We start from the raw sequence: 19,035 nt of genomic DNA, 5'->3' as shown, positions 1-19,035 counted from the left end.
ATCTGCATATCACTGAAGTCGGCATCCCCAATCCCAACAATGATGATGGACATGGGGAGATGGGAGGCCTGGACAATGGCCTCCCTCGTGTCAGCCATGTCAGTGATAACGCCGTCTGTCAGGATCAGCAGGATGAAGTATTGCTGGAAGAGGGAATGTGAAGGAAAATGGTCAGACGTGTCTCCCCAGTACACTCGTTCCATGCTCTGTCACTTACGGTTCAGTCAAACTGGACTGGTAGATCTAAATCCATTTGCTTCTCAGGCCAACATTGTTCACTTGTTGTTGCACAGACTGTGTTTTGTGATGCATTCAACTTCACATTTGTCCTCAAAAGTTCAAAACATGTTCAACAAGTACCAAGAACCAGACCTGACCATAAACTACTCCATCTGAATCCCAGACAAAGGCAAACCTGTTAATATGTGTAAAGATGTACTGTCTTTATTCTGCCAAGTTCCATACTGTATATTTGACATTTATGTTTTCTAGTTGTGGTTGGAGTGAAACTCTGACATTGTTTCTTCACCTTCTCCCAGATTCTCCAGTGTTCAGTTGAACAAGCCCCAACAGGGATGTGTCAGCAGGCAGAAGCACAGAAATGCTTTTTACAAGTACCATTATCGCTAAAGGAGGCAGAAGAATAACTGAACATGCAACCTTCCGAGCGACAGAGAGGAAGAGGGGGAAGCATTGCTCTCAACTAAGATAGTAGCTTAGTCAGTTTCTAAGCTAGCTGACCTAGAAGTAGCAAGTTAAATTAGGTAATTAGTACGGAATTCTGTAACACGAGTACTCAAGTAGTGCAGGCGTATGTCTTGACTCAAAAATTAGCTGATGTTTAGATAAACCTAGAAATTAGTGAGCTTAATCCATAAACAATGTGGTAGCAAGCACAACACGGTACAGGCACAGCAAACAGGAAGTGAGTATGATTACTGCAGGAACCGGAAACAGGAAGAACCAACAAACGGCAACAACAAGGTGTCCCCTTTCACCCGATGCCGGTTGGGATTGGCTCCAGCTCTCCCGCAACCCCGTTCGGGACTAAGTGGTATAAAAAATGAGATGAGATGAGAGATGTATTTGTACTGTATTTTTTACTTCACTTTACTTCAGATTTTTAGATATGAGAGCCGTACCATCCAAAGTGGGATGGATGCAGTCTCTGCTAATCAGAGGTTTTCTCCTAAATGTTTTCCAGTTGTCTATGAAGCCCACGTCATATTTTGGGCACCACCTAGACAGTCAGCAGTTTAATAACGACATGCGGCTAAACATAAGATTTGATGTTGCCTGCTCTGGCCCCAGGAATACATTTGACTGCATGTCATTTGGCCGCTGATGTCTCTAAGTTTCACGTTTCTGACTATCGAGTCGCAGTTACCAGGGCTGTTTTCTCAGCGGGTGTGTCACTGAGTGGGGAAAATCCATTTGAAATGTGAATAGGCAGGTGATGCACCATGGACATTTGTTTCAAGCTACGACTCTTGCGAATTGTCACCCAGTCACCTGGCTAAGATCTCGGCTGCTTGGGAAGCGCTGGCAGGTGGCTATCTTGGGCTGAGCTACATCTAGGAAGCTCCGCACCAGCTACAGGGGCCTGGCTAGCTGGGCTGTTTTCCATGGTGTGGAAAGGCACGCTTCCAATTCGGTGAGCCTCGCCTCCAATGCTGCCAGCATCTGACATTTATTACAAGTACCATTATCGCTAAAGGAGGCAGAAGAATAACTGAACATGCAACCTTCCGAGCGACAGAGAGGAAGAGGGGGAAGCATTGCTCTCAACTAAGATAGTAGCTTAGGCAGTTTCTAAGCTAGCTGACCTAGAAGTAGCAAGTTAAATTAGGTAATTAGTACGGAATTCTGTAACACGAGTACTCAAGTAGTGCAGGCGTATGTCTTGACTCAAAAATTAGCTGATGTTTAGATAAACCTAGAAATTAGTGAGCTTAATCCATAAACAATGTGGTAGCAAGCACAACACGGTACAGGCACAGCAAACAGGAAGTGAGTATGATTACTGCAGGAACCGGAAACAGGAAGAACCAACAAACGGCAACAACAAAATTCATGTTTATGGAAAAACATCATTTTCTCCTCAAATGTAGGTTTTGTGTGCTCAGATTTGAAAGGTCATTCAAATTCTCTGGTTCCTCCATAACTGTGACCTCACTGGAGACCTATGTTGTAATGCCCTTCAATGGTCTGTTATCACTTGGTGTCAGTACTTATGGCCCACTAGGGCTCTGCTTGGTGGAGCAGGAGGAGGACACCAGCTCTATCTGATATTCATGTTGTATCTTAGCTGTCAAACCAGACTTTGTGTTAAAGAATAATGGCAAGAGAAGATGGAGGAGCCATTAGCTCATCACAGCTCAGCACTGATCAATACGATCAATACCAAGTCAGTGATCAGGAGGGAAGCAGGGAGCCAGGGTGCTGGTGTCCTCCTTTTCGACTGAGATCTGATGTGGCTGATTCAGAATGACTCTTTATTTATTTATGCTCTTTATGTGTTGTCTTAAAAACACATGAAATTGTTAAATAAATAAAAGATGGATACAGTTTTCTTTTAGTCTGTTCAGACCCTTTGACTTGACTTCAGTTATTGAAGGAATAAAGGAGATTTGCACAGAGGCTGAACCCTCAAACAGAACTGAAACACAGCAGCTGAGTTTGCCACCAATATCTGTTGCCATTTAAAATGTCTGAAATATTAATATCTGATCATACTGATTATACATGAAAAGACAAACATTCAAATATAAAGTGACAAATCATATTCTAAATGTGAATGAACTCCTGCCTGTGTCCTTGAAAGTGTCACACCTTACTAAAAACATCAATTTCATAACAATAAAAAAAAAGGGGGGGGGTGGGGTGGGCTGGCTCAGTTTTTGCTCAAATCTGGGCTGGGGTTTTGATCCGAACACAAAGACCCAGGCTGTTTGATCCACAGTTGTGATTAAACATTTGTGATGCCAAGCTTTAATTTTTAGCAATGAGTGCTCAGGTGAGAAAACTGCTCAGTGGGTTTCAGTTTCTTTCCAGTTCCAAGAAATGTTTGTAACTCATAATCAAGTCTCCTAAAAATATTCTGAATCTACACAAAGTATGATGAAGTCAAGACTGGAGAACAGATGGTGATTATTAGTGTTGGAGTTACACAGCAGTGATAACTATGACTTCCTCCAAAAAATATGAACTGTAATTACACAATGCTGAACCAGTTCAGTGGCCAGAAAGGGGCAAAAACAATAAAATCACTGACAACATGGAAATATCGTTTTAAATGAAGGAATAATGTTTCAAGCCTTGCAAAGACTTCAAGTTACTACTTACTGCTACTATTTACAGTTACTACTGCTATAACAACCTTTAATACTGCAAAAAGTACTACTGTTACTACAACCACTGACACTAGGTGCTGCTTTATTCTTGTACATGCAAACTGAGGTGTGAAGTTAAAAAGACAGTAACACACACACATTAGTTAGACAACAGAGAGCCACAGAGCTGCTCAGATTGTCGTCCTGCAGACTGGGGTCACCTGAGACACCAGCTGCAAATCGATGGAGCTCCGCCGACCTTCAGCCTCGCCCTCATCGCACTAAATCTCTGGCATCAAAGGCTTTCCTTGCACGTGCACTCCTGAAACTCACTATCATCAAAGGCTTTCCTTGCACGTGCACTTCTGAAACTCACTACCAAATATTTGAGTTGGTCTTATTTTTTCAAAGAGAGTGAGAAATCAAAGCACTTACCTGCACACTCCGGGTTGTCCTCGTTAAAATTCACTGCAAAGTCGTGGGAGACCTGGGGGAGGGGGCACAGGAAGTCTCTTTGATCTTTGCATCAGCACTGAAATAAGTTCTGTCTATCTGTACCTTCATCTTTTATCTATCCATTTCCTCTTTCTTGACATGTAATCTGGGTAAGCTGGCCCTCCCCTGTCTCATTAGCTGTCTCTGAACGCACTCAGCACAGGGGATGGGTTGCCCTCCCTCTCCCACAGCGAAGCCCAGTGACTGATGCTGCATTCACCTCCCCTTGGAAAAACAAAGGGCTGAGGTTTGTCTGTGTTGCCTGGTCTGAAGCTGCCACACAGTGAAGTGATGGGAGATGCGCATGTGCGTGCAAACACCATTTTTCTCACAGGAGATGGTACCTAGAAGATGTGGGAGCAGTACTGAGATGTAGTAGTAATACTAACTTGTTTTACTAGCTTTACACATGAATAACAAAATGGTTTTATATCATAGAATTATTATTATTATGATTGTAACTCAGTCATGAGCCTGCATTTTAATATTCTTGTGAGACTGGGTTGGCTGAGGGGGGCATAAAAACAATACATGGCTTAGTCACACTGTGTCCTTTGCATGTAAAATCTGCTGCTGATGCCAGAGAGCGCCTCTGACCCTGTGCCCGTGCTGTCTGCACGTGTCTAGGTTCTGTTTCATGCTGTACTGAGGTCTGAGCCGCATGTCACTCCCCTGTATGTAAAAACAAACATAATGACCATGAACCTGAACCTGAGCTTTAAAACATGACATTTCATGACATTTCATTGCAGTTGAAGCCATTTCAGACTAAATTTAACAATGTCAACCAACAACAACACACATTGTAAGCTACAGCTGATTCTAGTGCACAATGAGCTGCAGCAGAACACTCCACCAAACCCCCCCCCCCCCCACACACACAGAGTGCACTGAACTAATGAACTCAACTTTGTTTCATTAAAAGTTAGACTCTATAATCCCACCTTCACTGTGACCTGCTGCACTTGGAGCTTAATTGGACATTGAACTGCTGTATTTTTAGGCGACACTTGAACGGTGATTATCAGAACTATTTAGAGTATGATGTGAATGCAGCATCAGACAAGCAGCTGCAGGGGATCATGGGAAGGGAAGTGAGACGCCACAGGGGGTACAATTCAAGCAGCAGCACCCCGTGGCAGTGAGGAGGAGGAGGCGGCGGCGGCAGGCCGGTAATCAACAGCATCTGACGGGGTCTCCTCCCCCTGCTGCCAGAGTGCATGCTGGGAGAGACGGCGAGCTGAGCACTTAAATTACCTTGTAGTCAGGAGGGATCCGAGCGCCGAAGCCGAACGCCGGGAACATTTTGTCACTGAAAGAAGAAAAAAAAGGGATGAGTCTGAGAGTAAAAATGGAAAAGAGAGTCCGGGGAGGGTCTGTGATTGGCTCGCTGTCAGCAGGTGTTAACGAGCTCATTCAAAGCAAGGAAATGAGTTGTGATTGGCTGTGGGCGTGTGAGGCTGACAGGTGATGACTTCCTGCTCAGTTCATGCAAAAGTGAAGAACAGAAATAATCATGTTTTGTCATGAAGGAAAAAACTTTGGCTACGTTTCATATACATCTGTCTTTGATGTTAGTGCTTTACTGTGAGTTTTGACGTTTCCATGAATCTGTAGGTGTTTTGTCTCTGTCAAACAGAGAAACATTTTACATAAGCTGGTAAATGTTGGTGGGCTTTTGGGCTGTTTCCCCATTTTAAAATAACTCAAGCATGTTGTTCCTGGATTTCCTGGCTCAACAATCACTAATCCAGTTTGGACACATCCATTTCTGACTTGACAGTTTTTTAATTTTTGCAAAACTGTCCTGCACATTTCATCCAGGCTTCACCAACACCACACATCTGGCTCAGAATGAAAAATAATTGTGGCCTGTTTACATGAAATGCTAAAACATATGAACCCAAGCAAGTATAACAAAAGCTCTGTGATACATGCACACAACAAGTCTCGCATCCAAACTGTGTATATATATTTCCCTATTTCCCTGCTTCATTTTTTATTTTCTTGTTTGTTTCATTCTTTTCTTTCCTTTTCTGTCTACTCATTACTTTACAGAAGAACTTTGTATGTGCACACTGAGAGCATCTGTACCTGAGCCAAAGTCTTTGTGTGTCCAACACACCTGTCCAATAAAGCAGGTTCTGATTCTGATGTGAGATAGAGCCCCTGGCAGTGTCGCACCATGACGATTTAACTGAATCCTGAATCTGATCTTGCTGACATTTTTCACAGTGCATCCTCTGTGGTCTTAACAAACAGGATGTGGCCTTGACCAGCACCCTGTCTCTGGGTGTGTCTGGGTGCAGATGTTTATCCAGATGTAAATATGTAAACATGATTGAAATGACACATTGAGAGGATTGTGCAGCTGGGGGGGAGATTTTCTACGAGTCTAAGTCAAAACTATCTGCAACAAACCTGTAACAAGCCGCCACTCTCACAAAGAATGAAATCCAACCCTGACTAACATTCAATATTACAAAAGCCTGCGTGGGACGGAAAGTGAGGGTTTTACATTCCCTCGGCCAAAAGACGACAACTGAAGCAGCCAACACTGGCAACTATTAAATCCAAACACAACAACGACAAGTTAGGCAGGAATTAACTGCGTGGGAAGACAACTGTGTCTTTGAGACTTTGACTTTTGGAGCTGTAGATATTTTTCATCATCAGTTCTTCTACATCTAAATAAAAGATTGAGTCACATTGTTGGATCAGATGCCAGAGATGGTGACAGTATCACCACCATCTCCTTATCCTGTTGTTGTACATCAGTTTTTGAGTGTATCTGTCCTCTAATCAGCAGAGCCATGTGACTGGATGCTGTGTCGGACCGACCTGTCGTAGTCCTGGCAGATCTCGCCCACCGCCACCAGCGCCTTAAGGTACTCGTTGGGTTGGTACGGGTGGATGTAGTGCAGAGAGCAGCTGTTACGAGGATCTCCGTTAGACGCTGTGAAGTCGATGGCTACCTGGAGAGACCACAATCAATCAGAGAGCAGCATCAGCCCAGTGTGCTTTCACCTTGAACTCGGTGAACGTTTGCTGCAGGTGACATTTTAGAGAGTAATGTTATACTTCTCTACTTTGATCTGAGCTGTAGTTACTGCTTTCATTAAAAGCTAAGTTTATAAGATATGAACCATGTGGAACCTCTAAACCTACACTTCAACCACTGTTCCAGGTCTCTTTCAGTTTTTCCATCCACTACAGATACTTTGGCATGTGCAAACTAACTGAACACCCCCTCTCGAATCCAACAACAACAACAACAACAACAACATGTCGACACAGTGTAATAATGGAAACACTGTGGATGGGCTGCAGTCGTTGTTGTCCCGCTGCTCACATGATCCTCTCATTATTTCCTGTTACATCAGTTTCACCACTACTGGTCCATCAAAGCATAACTTGTCCTTACTCTTGTTAGCACTGTGAGAAGTCTGCTCCTTTTGTTCACAGCTTGTCACTGAACAAACATATAATAGAGAATGAGGATTAACTCAGAACTGACTGGAGGACAAATGTATGTGGGAAACTGGTTTCTGGAGGGAGCTGTTGTCTTTGTAGAGAGTCTGTCCTTCAACAGAAGCAGAGTGCGACCTGCAGTCTGATTTCACACAGAGGAGTTCCCTGCGGAGGCGACAGGAGCCAACAAACGACCGATTTGACACGCTGCTGCCGAGAGAAGCACACCTCACTCCTGGACCGAAGCTTCCTCACTTGTTTATATGTACAGTGAGTGTATGACCCTCCTGGGCTTTTGCACCTCTCCACATTATTTCAGAGTACACAGACTCCTCTAAGAAAACAAACTTTCTTTCTCCTGCTGACTGACTTGCAGGTTGGAGGAAAGTGTGATTAAACATTAAATGTTTAGGAGGACGAGGCAGCTGAGCTGTCGCAGCATCACTGCAGCAGGAAGTGAAGGCAGACGCTGAAAGATTAATGGCTCTACACAGCAGGAAAGTTAGGATGGTTCCAAAACCTTTACAAACACAGCCTGTAACTTAATAAAGAGAGCCTATATCACAGAGCTAACAACAGAAGAATCAGACAGGACGAGAGAGGTGGAAGAGACCACAGAAGGGGTGGCTAATAATCTGAAAACCTAAATCCTGAATCTGCTGAAATTAGTGAGGACAACACAGGAAACAAAAAGAAAGTGATGAAAGCTGTTACTGTGGAGGGAGGCACACAGCAAACACTGGGCTGAGGAGTGTCTCCAGTAGCTGACGGCTCTACACATGAATCTAAAAGCTCTGCACCTCCAGGTATCAGGAGCATATAAAACACACACAGTGCAGCTTCGTTGTGCTGTGATGTTTCCATGTGTTAACAACAGGAAGACGGTGACAGGCATCATGTTTGTGTCTCTGCAGCTAAGACAATGTTAAAACTTGCTGGAGGAGAAACGCTGATGTCAGTTCATAGGATTAATGTTAGCACAGCTGTGAAAACAGCTGTGTAATGTTTTATGTCCCTGGAGGAAGTCTGTGTGTTCAGACAGACACCAAGCACATTTTCGAGGCAGAGCGGCTGCACACAAGGTTAGTGATGATGTCAAGTTCTCCCGGGTGGCACAAATTGGGCAATGAAAGATTTAAATTTTGCCTGTGTCCCAAAGCTCAGGCTGAGATGTCTGTGAGGATCAGGAGCAGGGCCAGCTCAGGACATCACAAGCGAAGCTTTGACGAAAGAGCCCCTCCTTGACGCTCTCCCTCCTTCCTCTGTGAGCCCATGTTGACAATTCGCTCCTGGTCTAATTCCCTCTGCCACTTCTGTGCCCTCACACTGCCCCTTCATTAACAAACCTGTTGTCACCGTATCTGACCAGCGATCTGTCTGCCTCTGTCCCTCGAGCCAGTCATCACTGGATGCTGTTCTTTAAATGTCACCGCAATTCTGCAAAAGGTTTCCATTACCCATCCGCCCACTGACTCTACTACTCCTCCACCACCAGTGTCTGGACTCCAGGGATTCAGTCCAATCCCCTGTCTTCATATGGGTATGCTTCACATTACCAAAACATCTGTCCAGCAAGTCCAGTTAGAGCTCTGAGGAAAGGCCAGCTGCAGGTTTATTCCTGTAGAGGTCATTATGGGAGTGACAATGACGACCCCCTGAAAACGAAGACACTTGGCTCTTTTGGTTCAGTTGGTAGTAGTGAAGCTAAAATCTGACTGACTGACTGATCCAGCTAATTGTTTCCAGTACAAGGTGTGTAGAGTAAAGAGGCCCGGCGCTCGTCAACATGATCACAACAATAGAGATGTGGCTGAGGTTTTGGAAATCTCATGGTTTGATTAGGTTTAGAGAGAGGCTAAAAATGGCTCAAATACCTGCATATTATTACATTAATATGCATCATGGTTAATCAGTTTCAAATAGGAAACCAGGAATGCTCTCCTGGTGTTGAGCAGCCATGTGTCCACCCTGACCTCCTTCCTACATGGACATTCTTGCTCCTTATACTATGTCACCTGACTTCCTGCTTTCACTAGTGAGCACTGAGCAAAACATAGCCATAGTCATAAGGAGCTGCTGCACAGATGAGCTATAGGCTCATTTCTTACAGAAGGCCAGTCCCATTTCTGGCCTGGAGTACAATCAGAGCCTGGAAACAGCTTCTCCATTGTGAGCAGGTTTTATATCACAGAAAACTGAATCTCACTGAGTTCGGAGTGACATCTGAAGACATCACCCGAGGCTTCGGAAGATTTTGTTCACTGTTTTCTGAATTTTTAGAAACCAAATAATCAGCCAATCAAAAACGAGTCTGCACATAAATAAGCAATAAAATAGTAGCTAGTTTGAGCTCTAAAACCAAGTTGCACTGTGGGAAATGAAGGCTCCAGTGTTGTTGGAGCCTCCACCTGTGCTGCTCAGCTGCAGCTCATTCTTGAGAACACCTGTGTTTTTATGAACATCTGCACGTGACACATTCATGGCTTCACTGCTGAAACACCACAAAGCTCAGCTGAGTATTGATCACATTCCACTGTCGCCCTCCTCATCTTGCAGTAGTACTGTGTCCACGCTAATTGTTACAGTATTACAACTGCACAGTGGAGTCTATTTAAAATTTGAAAAACCTCAGTGAAATATGTATTTGACAGGAAAATCACTGTGCTCCAAGAAAATACAATAGACTTGTTTTGATGGTTTCCCATAACATATTGTACGAAACTGAATGGCATGTGATATTTATGCAGAGGAATGTCGGCGTCGATCAGCAGGGAGGAGGGAAGATGTGGGACATATTTAAGTCTCTCTTCACCTCCAGCACTTCAGAGTGAATCTGTCAAACTTTCAGTCTCAGGGTGCAGTATCAGACTGGTTGAACTGGTCAGATCCCAGTGAGAGCTGCTGGTACAAACTTTGACATGTGAGGCTGCAGACACCTGTCACCATGGTTACTGTTTCCTTGGCAACATCACAGCCACTGAGAAGACAGAGGTTTTCTCCTGACAGAAAATGGAGGAGGACAGTGACCTGAATACAACCTGTGCATGTGTGTGTGTGTGTGAGTGTGTTCTCACTGTAAACTGGATCTGACAGCCTCCCATGATGTAATCCAGGAAGGAGTGCATCTTGATGATCTGCAGACAGAGACACAGCATCATAAACACTGCTGATCTGTGGGGAGGCGCGTCAACATCTCACAGGTTTCACTTCAGCGTCACTACTTTACAGGACGTCTGTGAATACGTGATGTTTTCAGTGAAACCATGTAAATTTATACATTTTTAAAATCTAGATGATCTCGACGATTTAACACTGACAGAGTTCAATCTGCATCATTTACACTTTTACTGCGAATACCTGAAGTACATTTTGCTGGTAATTACTCAAGTAAACTTTGATCTGACTACTTCTTCCACCACTGTTTTTGTTGCATCTCTCTCTTTCTCATTTCCTCTCATCTAAAAAGAGGCATAAAAATGCCCCCATAAATGAAAAACCACACACACACACACAGCAGAGTTTATCTACACAGATCATATCAGGGTACAAATCACAGCCATTGGCACCTAGGTCTGCTGGGGAAAAGGCATTTGCTTTTGACATCTCATTCTTTACAAGCTTGTTACACGATGATGAAGGGGTGAAGTGACTGGGTTAGCATCAGCGGACTGGGAACTGAGACTAAGTTACTGTGATAATAAAATTATAATTAATGCCATAAAACTAAAGTGCCAAACAGTCCAGCTCACTTGTCAGATATGAGGATTTGCTGCTTTGCTTTGACAATCAAGAGAATATTTGTGGGTTTTTATTGTTGGTCAGAAAAAACAAGGCATCTCCTTGGATTCTTTAAAACCGGCATCTTTTACAATTTATGCCATTTTATAGTCAAAAGTCTACATTAAAACAACACTGACATGATCAGAGTGTATGTGCACTGAACAGGTTTTGTCGCCCTTCTTCAAGTAATAATGTAAATGACAAAAGGGACAAAAACCTGCAGTGACCTGTTGTGAGTATAAAAGCATTCACGGGTCCTGGCTGTGGACCAGTGGACCACATAGGTAATGCAGTGGCTCTCTAAGTAAAACCAACTTGACCTGATCTTTTGGAGCCAGTAAAGGCTCTGATTACAATTACAGCAAACAACACTCGCTGTGTACATGTGGGTGATATACCAAAGCTAAAATGTGAACTTCTCCTTTTGGTTAATTTGGAACATGAGTCCCACCATGCCCAACAGACTGAGTGTCCTTCAGGCCTGGAACATGAGTGTTGTCCTGCTGCTGCGACAGAATGAGATCAGTGAATCTCTATTCTCAGTGCAGCTGCATTATCATCAAACATGAGCTGATGGAAGGAGGGCAGCGCTGCAGCCGAGGCTGGATCACTTCACAGAGATGTCCTTACCTGCAGCTCATTAACAATCAGCCTGTTCTCCTTCTGTCGTCTCAGCAGTAACTCACCCTCTGCTTATTCGCAGCATTTGGTTATATTTCCTTTTCCTCTCACACTCCTCATCTATCAAGTGTAAATGATCTCGCAGCCTTCAGAGCGGCTCAGTAATGTGTTTGCCTGTAGTGCCACACCTCATTGTGCCACGCTCTATTCAGACTGCCGTTAACTGGCTGTGAAGTGGGAACGCTCCATGTGTCAAGTGTCATCAGGCTAAATGTTATCTGGCTTTCATTCTGCAGCTGGATTCCCCAGACTCCCCTCAGCCAGCGTCTGAGCACTGCTTAGCAATGTCTGGCTGGAAATGTCAGGCTAGTCAGGCTGCTCAGAGCTACATAACGGGCTCCAGCCAGATAGAGGACTGAGGAAAACATTAATCTCTACTGGAAAAAGAAGAGTTTTCAGACTCTAAACAGTTAATGATTGAAACTGAAGAGAAAGTGTTAAAATGTCTGAAATTACAGGAAGGGGTTAAAGTTGCCAGTCACCTTGCACTGGTTCAGGATGATGATCCCAGAGTTCTTGTAGTTCTTCTTCTTCACTTTGTACTTGGGATTAATGCACGGCCACTGCACCTGCAACGCACAGAGCACATTGCACGAGAACAAGAGCAGGTGCGTGGAAACTGACCTACTGAGCACAGAACAGCTGAGCTACACAGGATAACCTGGGTCCAACAGCTGAATGAAAACTGGGCCCGGGATGATGCAGAGTTCTGTGTCACATGTTTCTTCACACACGTTGCTGCTGGTTTTGCTGCTCTCAGCAAAGTGGGTTAAACAAGCTGTGAACCAGAACACACTGGTATCTCAGTCCGAAGTGCTTAGACAAAAAACAGTGATTCAGGTACAGCTCTAACACCAGCAGAGTAACTGTAACAAGGGTCAGGTTATAACGGATAGACTGGATGTTACTGGTCAGGTGCTAGATGGCCCAGTGAGTGTTAGGTACGACTTTTCCCTGAAGTAACACCAGCTGCTGAGCCTGTAGGTCAGACTGTATCGTGACTTCTGTGATCAGTTCAAAGTCACCTGATGACTTTAAATGAAATCATCTGATGTTTGCAGGTGACAGCAGAGCAGCTACAGTCACCACTGACCACCTGATCCTTCCAGGTGAACACGCTAATTATTCCTCATCGGGTGGATCTGTGTGTGTATGTGTGTGTGGATCATGTAAGGACTGACTGAGAAACATGACTCTGTACAACAACAGCAGCTCAGGGGCCTCGCGTGTTTGGTTTCACAGTGATAATCGGCCTCTGCCTGAGGACAGGATCAGCTGTTTGTACTGATAATGAGAAACAAATCACCTGCAGCAGCCAATCATCTGCTCAGGTGGGTTCAAAATAAAAGCCTCCTGCTGCCTAATCAGTCAGTCCTCTGCAGGTGAAGCAGATCAGTGAAGCGATAACTCAGCCATAAACAGATCATAGACGCACCAAAACTGGGTTATTGTCCTCACTCTAGGAGCAGGACGACATTAACACAGCTGGGGGACTATAAAGATAACCTTTCCTTATGGACACGCTTTATTTCTGGTGGGGTTTTCAGCCCACAGAGGTCATTTAAAAAAGGAGCATCAAGACCAGTGATTCTGGCATAAATAAAACTCTATGGCTCTGAACGCAACAGCAGCCATTCGGTCTGTTTCAGACTGTCGTTATAAGTTCACTGCACGTCCCTGCTTGTTTCAAACTTTTTATTCAAGGCTCTGGGCAATGGCGTCAGGATTTGCACACTCTGACAGATTCCTGTGCGATAACCTGTATAAACTGCAAATGATGGGTGGAAATTTCCACTACGTCCAGAGGGAAGCAGAGCCCTGTCTCTGCATCTGTGCTTTTGTATTTTTCCGACCTTGAAATTTACTTTGCAGGTCTATGTGGCGCCGTCATGCCCGGCACATTGGGCACAGTGCATGGTGTGTCCTCCCGGGCCCCCAGGCGGAACTGGGGGCGTGGGGCTGTTTTGGGTTCGGCAGCCACAGGATCACGGGTCCTGTCTCAGTGCTGCCTATTTAGGCCATCCTGTCTCTGTCCTCTGCTGCTCCCCATCCGCCCACCAGGTGTCCTCACTTTCCTCTCAGTCACCCGCTCACGGGTTCCAATTCCTCAATCAGTCTCAGTACATATACCAGCCCAGTCATGTGCTAGGACATCATGTTCCAGTTAGTGTCTCGTGTCATGCTGTGGAAGCCTGTTTGGTTCAACCTGCTAGTTACTGGTTCTGCTCTTGTTTTCTACCTGCCTGACTGTTTACTTGTAAGACTGGACATTATTCTTTCTGTTCAGCCCTACTAGCTACACCTGCCTGCCTGCTGCATTTGGCTTCTCTTCCCTGCTTCCTTGGACCCACATGCATACATGTCTGACACTAGTCCAAGAAGCATTTCCCCATGCACACAAAATAGGAGGATGTGTAAAACAATGAATGCATGTTTAGTTTGTCACAAACCTCCTGAAATGGTTCTTTTAGTTTGAACACTTAGGTCCAGTTAATTCTTGGAAAGTCCAGAGGAGCAGTGAGGTCAGATGATTTTATCCCATTCCTGTGTGAGGACATTCAACAGGAAGTCATGCCGCTCAGTGAGTCAAGGTCTGATGAACCTGAGCACCGAGTTGTAACACGGCATCTGCTTCATGTTAACACAACCAAGTTCAACACAGGACAGAGTGGAGACAGCTTCAGTCCTCAGTGTCCCACAGGGTGTGTTCGTCCAGCTGAACAGACACACTGGGTCGCACTTACACGAGTAAAGTACAAATAAAACACAAGCTATGACACTGGCACTATGATAAACAGCCGACACGCTTCCTGCTAGCGCTCAGCATCAGATAGCACAACAGACTCAGCCGTAGCTTAACAACACTGCAGCTGTTAACAAATAAAACACAACTTTTAATGTTTTAAAATGTGTAACACTGCTCTCCTTCAGACCCCTGGTCCAGAAGAGAAATCACAATGAGACATTTTGCCCGAGCTGTTCATCATGAGGCGAAGTCAAGTCAGCGTGCTGCTGGAGGGGTCAGTGAGCCACGGCTCCATCTTCACACAGACGAGGCCAGTGGCTCGGGTCAGACAGCAGTGTTACCCACAAAGCCTCGGGGCCACAGACAATCCTTCAGCTGCCTAAACAGGGCCGCAGAGGATTCGCTCTGACTCAATTACATGTAACTGCAGAGGACAGGTGACACACTGCGTTCACTCTCTATTTGTGTCCAGGCAGACGGACAGAGGAGGACGAGTGGAGCGCTTTCTGGAGGCCCCAGCTCTGAGGGATCCCTATTTCTGTGCTGCAGGCCGGGACCAGGCTTTCAGCTGCAGGAATGAGGCCAATAAATAAAAGCTGCAGAACAGAGGGGGGGTTCCCAGCAGGACTGTAGTCCTCCTCCTCTGCTGGGTTACAGCAGGATTCATTTCTCCTCCTTCAGTGACTTTACCATGGAGGTGAATGTAGCTCGGTCCAGTTAGATGAATTTCGGTGGAGAATGACGCCACCAAAACTCTGACATCTCTAGCTGGGATTAGACTCCACAGGCCTCACACAGCCACTGGTTTCACCAACACACACAGGTTCACTTAGTCTTGACAGTTAGAAAGCAGCAACACTAATGTCTTCAGTGTGGTGTTAGACAAACGATGCAGACAGAACCAGAGAGGAGTGAAAGATGTGAGGATCCGTCACTTGGTCCTGAATCCATGTGACAGGGGAATAAACGATCATCCACTGATGTGTTTGTCGCCCTCAGTGCTTTATGTGTGTTTCCAGACTGAGGCAGGGTGGACAGGCCAGTGAAACCTGTGTCATTCTCTCAGACAGCTGCACTGGATCGTCACACTGAGGACACCCGTCTCCTTGTCTCCGATAATGAGACAGCTGAGAGTGAGGCTCTGCTGAGGAATCCGCCAGGTTGTTTTTGAATTGTCATCAGAGGAAACACAACCTGAGTGTTTGGAGACAGGACAGACAGTGAGCACTTTTATTAGCCGCTGCTTCATTCCTGCCCATCAGCTTTGCTGTGGGACAGCTGTGTCTTCATTAGCTTGGCTGCAGGTTCCCGAGGTAATTAAATCACACAGTCGGTCGAAATAAATCCCATGGTGTCAGGTGTGACTAATTGGCACATTCATGGAAATCTGGAGCTATGGGACCTGGTGGAAATTAGGTCGCTCCTGGTCAAATTTTAATTGTGGTTTGAAGCTATGTTAACAACAAGGGAAGGGAATGTTCCACCAGTGTGTCAGCATGCTAACCTTAGCTAACTGGCAGTAAACACAAGGCTGAGCTGGGGCTGATGGGAACTTGCAGGTCATAAACCAAAGTATTGGGCACACTCAAACTTTGACTGGATGATGACACTGAACCCAGTTCATCCTGATGGGCACATGAACATCTGAGCCACATTTCATCCCAGTCCATCCAGTGGTTGTTGAGATGATTCACTGGTGGACTCACTGACCGACACTGATGGCAGCAGCGTGACTGGCGGCTCACCGGTCTGCATGCGTCCCCATCTGAAGACTCTAGGTATAAGGTCGGTTAACTAGAAACAAGAACAGCACTCATCTTACTGAAAGTGATTTGATTTGTTTTAAGAATTCAGCACCTTGATTCTTTAAACTGTGAAAATTACCTACCAGCTTGTCTCCAGCAAAAGCCGAGCAGCAGAGGCCAGCTGGTGAACACAGTGGAGTATTTAGCAGCTCCAGAGCCAGATGTTTCCCCCCCAGAGGTGGTGGAGACCAAACACACTGGACTGAATGTAGCTGAGAGTCCCTGATCAGCTCCACACAGTTGTGTAAAATAAAAAGCCTGCAGCCTCCATGTCTTGTACTGTGTTGCGTACATGGGGTCTGCTGGCCTCATACTGACTGTTACAGTGGCAGTGTGTCGGAGTGTGGTGTCACTCAGTCTGACGCTCACTGAGCCATTAAATTGATTGTGCAGCTGAAGGAGAAACATGATTTTCTGTCAGCATGATCGGACACCTGCCTGGCATCTCCCAGAGGACCCTGCACCACACAGATTCCCACCACACACTGACACCCCGAGAAGGCTGCTTAACATCAAATTAAGTATTAGCTGGATCTACTGTAGCTGTTCACACAGCTTTAAAGCCGCATTAGACACAGAACAGGGCTGTATTCATTATATATGATCTGTAGCACCGACAGAACTGAGACATGACAACCAGGACCTTCACCAACCTGTCACATGTTCAACACCAGGATGTAAACAAACTCTTTCACAATAAAACAACACAATGGTCATATAACTTTACCGACCCTGGCCTTTGCCTCCAGATCACATTCATCATCTCGTCCTGGAACAACAAGCTGCATTTCTTACTTTTTACAACACAATTATTACCCTGCTATTTTGTGAACATAGCAATTGTATGTCACCATTTTTATCATTACCTCAACACAACACAAGACATTTCTTCCAGCTGTGACACACAGTGACGTGTGAGGCCATCTGAACAGGTTGTGGGTCTCCCAGAGGGTTAAATCAACTCAGGGATCCCAGCCTCAGCCTGCAGCTCCTGACCTAAAACCTAAACTACCACAGTAAAATTGATCTGCTCCACTTTGTGATGGATCCAGGTCAGTGTAAACGGGTCTCTCTGCCTCCTGTCAGTGTCACCAAACAAGGCGTGTTTCCATCCACCTGCTCTTAAGAGCATTTTCAGTTTGTGCATAAAGATCCTGAGTAAAAACACCTGCAGCTACAACAAATCAAATGGCTGTAAAAAGGTTCCTGTGCTTGTCTGAGGTGTAACAGTGACCGTCCTCACATCACGTCAGCTCTCCATCACATCTGAACTTTGACTGCAGTCTTTGAATTGCCATGTCTTCTCATTTTTAAATGGCAGCGCCTGGAGAATCAACTCCACCAGATGCTTACCTCCATCAGCTCGGACTCACACAGCAGGAGGAATGCATACTGTGTTTATTTCATTTTCTGGAAACTCAGTTGAAACGTGCACTAGGTTCGGATGAAGTCTGACTGGTGCGTCCTGGCAAAGTGGCTGGCCCTCACCATTCTGCATTTACACTGAGCATGAGACAGATGTATTCACTCTTAGATGTTTTATTTCTGATGACAGTCGTTCATATACACACAGGCTTTTTAAACTAAACAGCTGCTGCTCCTTTCATCCTTTAAGCAGCACATTTAGTCTGATCTTTAAGTGACTACGTCGACTAGCCTGTCAACTGTTTTTATTTAACAAGACAAAAGCAGTTTCTGCTCAATGGAAGGTTGGGACTTTGTCGTATTAAGACCATATCTGAAATCAAGTCACTGGACCTCAGGGTTTGTCCGTCAGGAGACAGAAAGCTCAGCCTACCTGTCGTCCATCGATGGCTCCTCTCATCTCTTTGAACGTGGCCTCGAACTCTCCGATGTAGTCGTGCTTCCCGTTAGAGTCCCAGTCCCACACTGTGCACTGAGTGGACACAAAAACAGAAACACTTCAGTGCACGGTGAATTATGAACTGATGAGACACAAACAGGCCCCAGCTGAAACCCTATATGACCAGCTGACCTGCTGATGAGTCATGTCAGAGAATGTCAGTTTGGATACCTGATCTATCATTCAAGTCCATTTATACTAAAAAACTCACTGGTACAATTTTCACAAATGTGAAGATTTGTCCCTTCCACCTTCTTCTATGACACTGAACCCAGCGATGGGGTTTTTCACTGTTGGTCACAGAAAAAGACATGTCTGTTAGCATGGGCTTCAGAGAATAAGGATCTCTGTGTCTTTGGCATGTTACGTCCTGAACAATCGGCCATGTTTTAAGCCATGACGCTCCACGGCTTCAGACCACGTGTGCAAGAGCCACAGATAGGTTTATGCATGGATAGTTTTCCTTATTTTTTTTTTCTGGGAATTTTTTATTTGTTTTCTGCTTATTGCTGTGGTTTGCATTTATTTGTCTTTTCTGTAATGCTGGTGTGTGTTAAATCGCTCTCTGATTGAATGAACTTTCTCCTGGGAAGGTGAACAGAGCATTGATGCAAACAGCAGCTGCAGTGTCTGTGGCCGACGGTCAGACTGTCCTGCCAGGTGTGGTCCCTGCCCTCCACGCTATGTCTGTGCACGCGTCCAAACTGTGCTCATGCTACAGTAACAATGTGAGTGACATTATCAGTGTCTCGGAGTGTTACTGTGTCATCATCTGCACAAGTGTTTGTCTTGATCACACTCTGATGACACTAAATATCATTCAGGCCCATTAACAGTGGGATTATGAGCTATGCAGCAGTT

General features: G+C 45.2%; 1 protein-coding gene across 1 annotated transcript in view; it reads right to left on the bottom strand.

Annotated features, from left to right (window-relative positions):
* Window positions 1-19,035, bottom strand: part of cpne4a (copine IVa) — a 59,550-nt gene that overhangs the window by 5,340 nt on the left and 35,175 nt on the right. The window contains exons 8-15 of the mRNA XM_020617361.1: window positions 18,109-18,207; window positions 12,242-12,328; window positions 10,373-10,432; window positions 6,669-6,802; window positions 5,085-5,139; window positions 3,768-3,819; window positions 373-392; window positions 1-143 (exon numbers count right to left, since the gene is read on the bottom strand). The exon at window positions 1-143 is cut by the window's left edge and continues 94 nt beyond it. Of these exons, the coding sequence (XP_020473017.1) occupies window positions 1-143; window positions 373-392; window positions 3,768-3,819; window positions 5,085-5,139; window positions 6,669-6,802; window positions 10,373-10,432; window positions 12,242-12,328; window positions 18,109-18,207 (650 nt within the window). The remainder of the gene's footprint in view (window positions 144-372; window positions 393-3,767; window positions 3,820-5,084; window positions 5,140-6,668; window positions 6,803-10,372; window positions 10,433-12,241; window positions 12,329-18,108; window positions 18,208-19,035) is intronic.

This window comes from Monopterus albus, unplaced genomic scaffold (assembly GCF_001952655.1).
Source record: "Monopterus albus unplaced genomic scaffold, M_albus_1.0 scaffold189.1, whole genome shotgun sequence".
Taxonomy (NCBI): domain Eukaryota; kingdom Metazoa; phylum Chordata; class Actinopteri; order Synbranchiformes; family Synbranchidae; genus Monopterus; species Monopterus albus.
This window is presented reverse-complemented; position numbering and strand designations above follow the sequence as displayed.